This window comes from Eurytemora carolleeae, unplaced genomic scaffold, assembly GCF_000591075.1.
Source record: "Eurytemora carolleeae unplaced genomic scaffold, Eaff_2.0 scaffold1233, whole genome shotgun sequence".
Lineage (NCBI taxonomy): Eukaryota > Metazoa > Arthropoda > Copepoda > Calanoida > Temoridae > Eurytemora > Eurytemora carolleeae.
Window position 1 is genome coordinate 91813 of NW_019397603.1, and position 12638 is coordinate 104450.

General features: G+C 33.5%; 2 protein-coding genes across 2 annotated transcripts in view; both read right to left on the reverse strand.

Moving 5' to 3' along the window:
• LOC111715138 (unconventional myosin-Va) overlaps window positions 1-5079 on the reverse strand; it is a gene marked incomplete at its 5' end in the record, with an annotated part of 75301 nt that extends 70222 nt beyond the window's left edge. Inside the window, 3 exon segments of the mRNA XM_023490405.1 lie at window positions 3125-3211; window positions 4117-4208; window positions 5020-5079. Coding sequence (XP_023346173.1) covers window positions 3125-3211; window positions 4117-4208; window positions 5020-5079 — 239 coding nt within the window.
• Window positions 5080-6765: 1686 nt separating this feature from the next.
• LOC111715139 (surface protein) lies at window positions 6766-12587 on the reverse strand (the record flags this gene model as incomplete). The annotated part of the gene is made up of 5 exons (XM_023490406.1): window positions 6766-7049; window positions 8185-8230; window positions 9358-9391; window positions 10006-10091; window positions 12061-12587. Coding segments are annotated over 5 exons (977 nt in total), but the record flags the coding sequence as incomplete, so codon positions are not given.
• Window positions 12588-12638: the final 51 nt, after the last annotated feature.

Genomic DNA, 12638 nt, shown 5'->3' on the forward strand with positions numbered 1-12638 from the left:
CCCCCCCACACACACACATACACTTTCCACCATAATGTTAGCAGCATTGTTTATTTAGATCTTGAAATTGTGGAAATTTTGTGCAAAATCATCGAATTTTTATCATTCATTCTTCTTTATTGTGTAACTAACAAAAAATATAGTTTTACAGCATTTGAAGGAGTATTTTAGCGTACTTTTAATTTGAAAAGAATAAGTATTTAAAAAGTTAGTTGTAACTCAGTTCAAGAAATTATAATCCAAACTTTGTATTGCTAATAATACATAATTTTCTTCCCCCATAAAACGGTTTTTTTTCTTTAAATCCGGCTGAATTTTTATAAGTTAAGATCCAATTGGTCTGAAATTCCGTCAATAAGATGCTAAAATTAGTCCATTTGTGTAACTTATAATATCTTGCTTTTTTTAGGTCAAAATACTCGCAGACAACAAGGGACATAATTCTCCTGAAAACTCAAAAAAGTCGAGTACCATCCATCCTTCTCTCAAACTAGGTACTGTCGGAATAAAAGTCTTTTTTTTAAGAGAAATGAGATAAAATCACGCAAGTTAAACTTTTTCAGGCAATCTTCAGGCTGTCNAAAAGGTATTATCTTATATCTTAAAAAGGTATTATATTACATCTTGAAAAGGTATTATCTTATATCTTAAAAAGTGCTCAACAGAGATTTCTGATCAAATCTTGTATTAGTTTACCAAAGATGCCAGAATTTACCGAACTAAAATGCAAATATAAATAAATATTCCTGGGAATTCTAAAGTTTGAATAAAAAATTCAAAATAAACATTTAAATATTGTAAAAGAGCTTTCACTCAAATCTTAGTTATTTTGGCGGATAGCAATAAGACGAGGATTTAGATAACGACTAACTATATTTTTAATATAAAGTTACAAAGTAGAAAACATATATATATCACGTGGCTTCTAGAAACTCCCCTATTCTTCTCCCTGCCGCGAAAGGTTCTTCCTAGGAAAGACGACTTTCATAGCCGCCACATTATTCAAAGAATGCAAAAACTTTTTTTAAAATTTGAAATTGAAAAAACAATATTTTTGACTTTTGATTGACCTGATAATTCTTAGATGTTTGGAAGGAAAATTTTAACATGTTAAAGGGGACTGATAAATGGATTTGAAGTGACTCTCCACTTACAAAGTGGCATTTTCGATTCACAACGGATGAAGGAGATAACCTTAATTTTCCATCTGAAAGTGGATTATATTCAATTGTTATTTATCTAAAGCAGGGTCTTGCTGCATTTTTGTAGCAGAGAAAATTAAGGAAAATTTCCCTTTTCCAGGGACAAAACGACAATTTGATCTTGAATGTTACTCCGACCAAGGTTTAAAGGGTACCGTTGTGAATAGAGTGTCAGTTAAACTTTATAAAAAAATTTAGAAATTGAGAACGTTAAATTTAAAAAAAGGAAAAAATTTAACTTTCAAAATATTTAAGAATTCAATCACTTACTCTTAGCATTATTTCACAATTTTCACAGTTATTAAATCCAATGAAATAAGAAAAGGTTAGAGAAACAAATTAATGATAGCTTATCAACTTACAAATAGATTAGAAGAATTTTTATTATCAACGAAATGAAATTAAGCTGGGGATTAGGTTGGGAAGGGAAGGGGTACACTGGACAGCCCCCCCCCCTCTATCTATGTCTTTGTTAATTTCAGTTATTATGAACGAACAATTTCTGATAGTATTTATAGATAATGAATTACTTAGAAGTAATATTGTAATGATTAGTGTTAATGTGGCATATTTTTGATTTTGTAGAACTATATATTTAAATATTCTTAAAACTTGACCTATTGTTTACGAATTTGCATCTTAGTGTTGACCGGCTCTGAATTTGCTTCTATATTTTATTCAGATATTTTCACAGAAAATTTATCTTTACTAAAAGGCATATTTTAATTCTGCTTAAATTTATGCGATCGACAAAAGAATATTTTGTTTGAAATATGTACAAAAGAAATTAAAAAATGTAATTAAAATTTCCATGTTTTTCTATCTGAAACACTTATGCAAAACTTATTTGGTCAATTGTAGTTTCTCTGTGTATTTGATTTTGTATGTATGCATCAGAGACAACTAGAAAAATTGACAGAATTCAATCCTTAACAAGAAAAAAATCTTTAATATTAATTCTGAAAAAAATGATGAAGGTTTCGAAATGAGGCATGTAACTCTTTTTGGATTTGGACAAAAAAATTTTTAAAAAGTGATAGGACAGGAACATAAAAGGAAGTGTTAGGACAGGAACATGAAGAAGAAAGTGGATAAAAAAGAGAGGGGATCCAAAGAGTGATTAAGAGATAGGTGATCAAAAGATAAAATGGATTTAAACAAATAGATTCTAGTACAATAGATGACAACAAAGAATACAGTTATATTCTTACATCACAAATGTCAATTCAGTTTTGTGTCTGACAAAATTAATAATAATGATAATTTTATAATAAAGTGCTTATTTAATGTAAATAAGTGCAATTTTTTGCGTTATTTATTTTCTGTTTTTACATATTTTTATTTAATCTTGGAAAACATGGAAACTAATGTGAGAAAATTTCGTTTTCCTTGTTAAATTTGACACTTGTGACGTCGTGTGTAATTGGATCATTTCTCTGTTGCCACCAATTGTACTTGATAATCTATTTGGATATAAAGAGAAAGAGGATAAAAATGGAAAGGGGATATAAGGAGAAAGGGGATATAAAGAGAAAGGGGAAATAAAGAGAAAGGGGATATAAAGAGAAAGGGGATATAAAAAGGGGAAATAAGGAGAAAGGGGATATAAAGAGAAAGGGGATAAAAATAGAAAGGGGATATAAGGAGAAAGGGGATATAAAGAGAAAGGGGAAATAAAGAGAAAGGGGATATAAAGAGAAAGGGGATATAAAGAGAAAGGGGAAATAAGGAGAAAGGGGATATAAAGAGAAAGGGGATAAAAATAGAAAGGGGATATAAAGAGAAGGGGGATATTAAGAGAAAGGGGATAAAAAGAGAATGGGGATATAAAGAGAAAGGGGAAAAAGAGAAGGGGAATATAAAGAGAAAGAATATAAATAGAAAGGGATTATAAAGTAGAAGAATAAGAAAATGTACGCAACCTGACTCTGAGGTTATGAAGAACAGCAGGTTCATGAAGATATGATAAAGATGTAAGATCATTCTCTCCGATCAGAATATCAGGATTCCTATATTATCAAATATAAATGCATCTATTTTCAGGAATCAGAAAAGAAACATTCAGAATTTTCCAAAAACTTCTACAAAAATAAAATATTTTCCATAGAAAGAAATGGTTTGTCAAAGTCCCTTGTTTTAAATAAAAAATAAGAAAAGATAATAGAACCACAATTGAGAAAAAAAAAGCATTCTAATATCTGTTTCCGGATCCGGATCCGAATCAGCAACATTTGTGCTCCCTGGATTCTGATCCGAATCCGCAAAAATATGCAAAACATGATCCAAAATGCAAAATATTAACCAGAACAAAATTTTACTCTCAAAATGCAAATCCAAAGAATGATCTATAAATAAGGGAATTATTAAAATATTCCTAATCTCTGAATGGTAAATCAAGTTATCATAAAAACTAGCAAAAAAAATTGAAGAAATCTTTATGATCTGGATTCAGAGAGGATTCAGGATCCGTTTTCACATAACGCTGGAATAGATCATAAAATATGCTTGACGTTTTATCTGTTAATCTGTTAAAACTTAGATCTACACTTTCCCACTATTTTTAATATGGATTAAACCTTGAGGTTACCAATTTTTGGAGGGTTTCCGCTTAGTAACTTTTATGAAATGAAATTAACCTGGCAAAAACACATTAAAAAATACCTTAGCTTCGTAACGGCAGGGCGCGAATTTTTTTATTTATTTTGTGTGAATCAGAAAAAGTTGTGGAGTTGTGAAGCTCATTAACTTTCTCTTGGCTACTTTTAGTCTTTCAAAATGCAGAAAAAGGAAACGATTTTAATTGAGAAATCCCAACACCTTGAGCTTTTGCTGGTAGTTATTTCAATTGAATTATTATCTTCACGAAAAATATGAACAAGTCATTTACCACGGTTTTGGGACACCCAGTATTTACCTAAGAGGCGGGAGTTCTGTATCATTCTTTATCTGGAGTTCTTGGGATTCCCCGCACTCAGTTTCCAGGTGGAGTACACCCCCTTCATAGTCCTGAATATTTTACAGTAAATATAGTTTTAAGGTAGCGTACACCCCCTTCATAGTCCTGAATATTTATCAGTACACATAGTTTCCAGGTGGAGTACACCCACTTCATTGTACTGAATATTTTACAGTACAACTAGTTTCAAGGTGGCGTACACCCCCTTCATAATCCTTAAAATTTACATTATAACTCGTTTCAAGGTGGCGTACACCCCCTTCATAATCCTGAATATTTTCCATTACACTGTACAGATAGCTGAAAAAAAAACATTTCACTGTACCATACATATCGTCTGCCGTACATGATGTCCGTGTACAATAACTCAGTCCATTGCACTTATCATGAATTGCACAGACAGTACTGCATACACTTGGTCGTGAACACTTTGTACTGCTCACGTCATGAGCGGTAAATATACTAGGTGTATATTTCAGATTTAATTGGAAATTAAATCCATCATATTTGTGGAATCTCAGATTTGAGATTAACAATTTTTAGAAAGTTTTTCCTTTAAGGGACTGTAGGCGTAATTTCAAGAGACTTTCCATTTATAGAGTGGCATTTCCGATTAACTCTTTAATAAGGATGAATGAGATTGCATTATTCTTCCTGCTTAACATGAATTAATTTCATTGGAGGCTTCGCTTTAAACAGTGATTCGTGGTGCAGCGACAATTAAGGAACTTGTTTAAATTTAAAACGTTGTAAGATAAAAAACGACGAAATCTTCCACAAATAACGTCCCCCAGTCCCTTTATTAAGATCAGACTAAGATGATCCTCAAGATAAAATTAGTAATCTTTTAGAGGATGTTACCTGTAAGAGGAACGCTCCTTTCCAAACAGTTTCTGGATCTTTCACCCAAACTCTAGCTCCCTAAATATACAAATATATTTCACAAAAACTCTAGCTCCATAAATATTCAAATATATTTCACCCAAACTCTAGCTCCCTAAATATACAAATATATTCCAAACTCTAGCTCCCAAAATATCCAAATATATTCCAAACTCTAACTCCCTAAATATCCAAATATATTCCCAACTCTAGCTCCCAAAATATCCAAATATATTTCAAACTCTAGCTCCCTAAATATCCAAATATATTCCAAACTCTAGCTCCCTACATATATACAAAAATTTCTCATTCTAACTCTAGCTCCCTAAATATACAAATATATTCCAAACTCTAGCTCCCAAAATATCCAAATATATTCCAAACTAACTCCCTAAATATCCAAATATATTCCTAACTGTAACTCCCTAAATATCCAAATATATTCCTAACTCTAGCTCCCTAAATATCCAAATATATTCCAAACTCTAGCTCCCAAAATATCCAAATATATTCCAAACTCTAACTCCCTAAATATCCAAATATATTCCTAACTCTAACTCCATAAACATCCAAATATATTCCTAACTCTAACTCCCTAAATATCGAAATATATTCCAAACTCTAGCTCCCTAAATATCCAAATATTTTCCAAACTCTAGCTCCCTACATATATACAAAAATATCTCACATAAACTCTAGCTCCCTAAACATACAAATATCTTTCACCTGATAAAAGTAGATATTAATATAAAGGAAAGGGTTTGCTTAAAACCATGACGTACAAGATAAAGTAAAGGGTTTGCTTAAAACACCATGACGTACAAGGACAGCTTAGAAACTAGTTTTATTGTAAACTATAACATCGATTATAAACAAGGCCTTGGCAATAAATGTTCAATAAATATTGTGTTTTTACAATGAACCAAGTTCTAAAGCTGCCCTAACACTTCAAGGTAGAAAGTGAACAAATCTTTTCCCTATCCATTCATGAATAAAGATTTTACTATTTACTGTATAGTTGAACTATAAACAGAACATGGGAATCCTTGAAATCAAAAACGTAATTTTCAAGCTAAGAAAAAATCTACCAGGAAAATATTATATGATTTGATACCTAACATGACTCATTTTCATTGATTTAATATTTCGTCCTTTTCAGAGTTCATTATCTTATATACGTGTCTATATCAGCGCATCACATATTTGGTAGCAAAAAATATGAAAACATGTCTCATTAATTTACAACAATTGAGTTAGAGTTAAAAATGGTATTTTCCCTTATTACCCGAGTAAATGGAGGTGAATGACCTTCGATATCAAAATTTCTTCGTAAACTTTGAAGATGACCACAATTAGAGGCTATATGCAAAATTTCAGCCTTTTATCTCAATTTTTAAAACCAAGCGTAGCATGTATACAATTTTGTGTCACAAAGTGTCGAATTGCACTTCCCCCCTCCCCTCCCCTTAAGATGCAGGACTCATTTTGGAAGTTTCAAAATATGTTGCATAACAATAGTCCAGGTTCTTTATAAGCAAAGAGAGTTAAGAAACCGCCAAGTTAGTTTTATCGTTCTGCTTCGTGGTAAATAGATTACCTAAGTATAATGTTTATAAATATCTAAGAGAAAAGATTAATAATATCCCTGTAATTTGGTGAGAACAGGGGAGTTTATACCTTCAAAATTTCCAAGTTTAAACAACTATTTTTGAAAATTCTATAATTTTAAATGGTAAATTTTTTTATAGGACTCGGAGTAAAGACGTGTTCCTGAAACGTGTATCGTTTATGGTACTCGGAGAGAGAAACAACCCGACACACTCCAGGTTCAAGGTTCTCAGGATCCGGCCGGATATCCGGAAACCTCCGGGACCTAGTCGAGGACAAGGAGGAGACACTCCGGGGAAACCTGGGCGACCTCGGAGGCAGACTCCTTGGGTTGAGGACGGAGCAGCTGTTCCTCCGTTCAGAACTTCCAAACGGAGGACGCTTCGTCTCTCCTTTTTTCCCTTCTCAGGGGAAACAAATATGTTTGAAATATTTCTCACGAGAAAACAGAATTTAAATATAAAAAGTCTTCCTTGTCAATAAAATTATTGCATTTATGGAAACAAAATAACTCTAAAAAAATTCTCTGGACATGAACAGTTAACCCCTTGATTAATTGATGGCTGAATGAAATATTAACTTGCAACATTTTTCTTGCAACTTTAATAATTGCCTTTGTTCACCTACAGTGATAACCAGAAAACTCTGGAATAGGAAGTCGACTTTTAAATTAGGTTGTGAGTTTAAATAGTCAAATGAACATGAAACAAATTAATTGTGCAGTGTAAACAGACCCAATTCACTCAATAAATGAATTTTAAAAACTCACTAACAAAGTTTTTTGATTTGCAACAACGTTAAATGCACGTCAGTATTGCTTCAATGTCGTCTTCCTATTCTAAAGTTTGCTGGTTCTCTCTGAATTTTATTGTTGAAATAAGATCAGATTCGGAAGATATCTTGTTTATTTGTTTTCCTCTATTCATGAATATAAATGATATGTGTATGAGGCCTGGTGTTAAAGACTGAGTATATAAAAGAAATGTATCTGTTTGTAACACTTGCCATGTAACATTATATCTTTAAGAAGATTATAAATTTACTTTTTACTTTTACTAAATAAATTAAAAATTCAATTTGTTAAATAGATTTCATTGTAATTAAATGATCCGCAAGTCATTTTTACGGGGAAACCACCATAGAAAAAAGGATTTAAGTTCTTAGTTACCACAAACTAAAAATGTCTAATCCCTCTATTTTTGCAACCTGTTTGGTAAATCCTTAATATTTCAAACTTAAATCATCTGTTCTTTCAGAAATCATTATTAAAATATCAAAGATCTGGGATAAGAAAGTTCGTGGCAGACTCATTACTATTTATATTTTTTTAAATAACAAATTTTTGAGGTTTTTAAGGGTTACATTGTGAATTGTACAAACAACTGGACAACTGGCAAAATGAAGGGTCACTTGACATACAAAATGGAAAAAATCTCAAATCTTATTACTCGTGCTATGCTATGGGAATCCACTTAAAAATAAAAATATCAGTTCTTTTTTAATATTTTAATATTATATTTATTTGTGAGAACTCACCGATAGCTTCCATGATAGGTGAGCTGGCCAACACCCTTCGCTCAACCTAAAATATTCAATCATTAATAATTGATTAAAAAAGTTTTAATTTTCTTATTTTGCCGTTAATACAACATGTATCTTTAAATTTAAACAGGGCAGCAAACAATTAACGTTTATAGGTCTTTAGATTTTTTATTTTAAACCCTTTGATTGGTATTTCGGCAGAATATTTAGCTTAACTGTCGGTGTTTGAGTATTTCCTATACACCCATACCTGTGTTTCAGTATTTCTTGTACCCTAATTATACCTGTGTTCAGTATCCACTGTACCCTAACGATACCTGTGTTTCAGAGTTTCAGTATTTACTGTACCCCAACTATACCTGTGTTCACTGTTTAGTATCCCCTGTGCCCCAACTATACCCGTGTTCAGATTTTTCCTGTACCCCAACTATACCTGTGTTCAGAATTTCCTGTACCCCAACTATATCTGTGTTCAGTATTTCCTGTACCCAACTATACCCGTGTTCAGTATTTCCTGTACCCCAACTATACCTGTGTTCAGTATTTCCTATAACCCAACTATACCTGTGTTCAGTATTTCCTGTACCCCAACTATACCCGTGTTCAGTATTTCCTGTACCCCAACTATACCTGTGTTTAGTATCCCTTGTACCCCAACTATACCTGTGTTCAGTATTTCCTGTACCCCAACTATACCTGTGTTTCAGTATCTCCTGTACCCCAACTATACCTGTGTTTCAGTATCCTACCCCAACTATACCTGTGTTCAGTATTTCCTGTACCCCAACTATACCTGTGTTTCAGTATCTCCTGTACCCCAACTATACCTGTGTTTCAGTATCCCCTGTACCCCAACTATGCCTGTGTTTCAGTATTTCCTGTACCCCAACTATACCTGTGTTTCAGTATCTCCCGTACCCCAACTATACCTGTGTTTCAGTATCTCCTGTACCCCAACTGTACCTGCGTTTCAGTATTTCCTGTACCCCAACTATATCTGTGTTTCAGTATTTCCTGTACCCCAACTATACCTGTGTTTCAGTATCTCCCGTACCCAAACTATACCTGTGTTTCAGTATCTCCTGTACCCCAACTATACCTGTGTTTCAGTATCTCCTGTACCCCAACTATCCCTGTGTTTCAGTATCTCCTGTACCCCAACTATACCTGTGTTTCAGTATCTCCTGTACCCCAACTATACCTGATAGGGATCAAATCAAATCAAATTATTAGGACCAATGAACATTTAAAATTACCAATAATTATATTTAAATCAAGAATCAATTAATATTCTTATTCCAATTCGATGTATTTGTAAAGTGAATTACACCGCGATACCCCACAAAAAATAACCCAGTTCCACTAGAGAGAAAAAAAACCTGTGGAAAACAGTTACACAATCCTTGGATAAAAATTAAGCTCGTTTTTACCTATTTGGTTTTCTTTTGGTTGTTATCGACCATTAAAATATTTTTCAAATGTTCCAGATTTAATGTTTTAAGTGTTTTATTATTTCTTACCCGAGACGATGATTGATTGATTTTTACTATCTCTCTCCATAAGCTTAAATGCTTCCTCACTAAAAAAAGAAAATAAAGATTTATTCTTGCATAAAATATTGAAAAGTTGTACATTTTACACAATCAGAAAATATATTTTCTAAAAAAATCTCTTAGCACAATCAAGGTGATTTGATACTTTTGTTTTTTTGCTGGATATTTCCAATATATGTTTGATTAAAATTTGTGTGCATAATCATTTACGTCTTAAATTATGATAAAGACGATATTAATTACTAAAAAAATAAAGTTCGACCTGACGGCGTATATGTGGGGGTCCAAATCTCCCATATTCTGACCTCTGTACGCAAATATGGTGTCATTGTCATAAATATGTAGTTCCTGGTATACAAACAAACCAATATTTAACGCCTATTGTTTTTTTCCAAAAAAATCCTCAACAAAGATTAATTCTTCTTTTTATTGGTCAATTGTAGTTTCTCTGTGTATTTGATTTTGTATGTATGCATCAGAGACAACTAGAAAAATTGACAGAATTCAATCCTTAACAAGAAAAAAATCTTTAATATTAATTCTGAAAAAAATGATGAAGGTTTCGAAATGAGGCATGTAACTCTTTTTGGGGTAAGGATAAAAAAGAGAAAAGGTTTGGACAAAAAAAACAAGAGGAAAGGGTTAGGACAGGAACATAAAGAAGGGTTAGGCCAGGAACATGAAGAGAACATGGTTAGGACAATAACGTAAAGGAATCATGGCTTAGGACAGGAACATAAAGAGAAAGGGTTAGGGCAGAAAAATAAAGAGAATGGGTTAAGACAGGAAAATAAGGAGAAAGGGATAGGACAGGAAATAAAGAAAAAATGGTTAGGACAGGAAAATAAAGAGAAACGGTTAGGACAGGAAAATAAAGAGGACAAGGTTAGGAAAAAAATAAAGACGAAGGGTTAGGACAAGAACATACAGAGGAAGGGTTAGGCCAGGTACATAAAAAGGAGAAGGGTTAGGACAGGAAAATAAAAGAAAGAGATAGGACAAGAACATAAGAGGAAAGGTTAGGACAGAAACATACATCGAGGAAGGATTAGGACAGGAACATAAAAAGGAGAAGGGGGATATAAAGAGAAGGGGGATATAAAGAGAAGGGGGATATAAAGAGAAAGGGGATATAAAGAGAAAGGGGATATAAAGAGAAAGGGGATAAAAACAAAAAGGAGATATAAAGAGAAGGGGGATATAAAGAGAAAGGGGATATAAACAGAAAGGGGATATAAAGAGAAAGGGGATATAAAGAGAAAGGGGATATAAAGAGAAAGGGGATATAAAGAGAAACGGGATGTAAAGAGAAAGGGGAATATAAAGAGAAAGGGGATATAAATAGAAAGGGGATATAAATAGAAAGGGGATATAAAGAGAAAGGGGATATAAAGAGAAGGGGGATAAAAAGAGAGAGTATAAAAAGAGAAGGGGGATATAAAGAGAGAGAGAATATAAAGAGAAGGGGGATATAAAGAGACAGGGGATATAAAGAGAAAGGGGATATAAAGAGAAGGGGAATATGTAGAGAAAGTGGATATAAAGGGAAAGGGGATATAAAGAGAAAGGGAATATAAAGCGAAAGGGGATATAAAGAGAAGGGATATAAAGAGAAGGGGAATATGTAGAGAAAGTGGATATAAAGGGAAAGGGGATATAAAGAGAAGGGGAATATGTAGAGAAAGTGGATATAAAGAGAAGGGGAATATGAAGAGAAAGGGGATATAAAGGGAAAGGGGATATAAAGAGAAAGGGGATATAAAGCGAAAGTGGATATAAATAGAAAGAGGCAATAAAGAAAAAGGGGATGTAACGAGAAAGAAGATATAAAGAGAAGGGAGATAAAAGAGAGTATAAAAAGAGAAGGGGGATATAAAGAGAAAGGGGATATAAAGAGAAAGACGATAAAAAGAGAAGGGGGATATAAAGAGAAACGGGATGTAAAGAGAAGGGGGATAAAAGAGAGAATATAAAGAGAAAGGGATAAATGAAGTAGAAGAATAAGAAAAGTTATGCAACCTGACTCTGAGGTTATGAAGAACAGCAGGTTCATGAAGATATGATAAAGATGTAAGATCATTCTCTCCGATCAGAATATCAGGATTCCTATATTACCAAATATAAATTCATCTATTTTCAGGAATCAGTAAAGAAACATTCAGAAATTTCCAAAAACTTCTCAAAAAAAATATTTTCCATAGAAAGAAACGGTTTGTAAAAGTCCCTTGTACCCAAAAAAATAAGAAAAGATAATAAAATTAAACATTCTAATATCTGTTTCCAGATCCGGATCCGGATCAGAAACAATTGTGCTCACTAGATCCGGATCTGGATCAGCTTCATTTGTGCTCCCTAGATCCAGATCCGGATCAGCAACATTTGTGCTCCCTAGATCCGGATCTGGATCAGCTACATTTGTGTTCCCTAGATCCAGATCCGGATCAGCCACTAGATCCGGATCTGGATCAGCTTCATTTGTGCTCCCTAGATCCAGATCCGGATCAGCAACATTTGTGCTCCCTAGATCCGGATCTGGATCAGCTACATTTGTGTTCCCTAGATCCAGATCCGGATCAGCAACATTTGTGCTCCCTAGATCCAGATCCGGATCAGAAACATTTGTGCTCACTAGATCCGGATCCGGATCAGAAACATTTGTGCTCCCTAGATCCAGATCCGGATCAGCAACATTTGTGCTCCCTAGATCCAGATCCGGATCAGAAACATTTGTGCTCACCAGATCCGGATCCGGATCAGAAACATTTGTGCTCCCTAGATCCAGATCCGGATCAGCAACATTTGTGCTCCCTGGATCCGGATCCGGTACAGCAACATTTGTGCTCCCTGGATTCAGATCCGAATCCGCAAAAATATGCAAAACATGATCCAAAATGC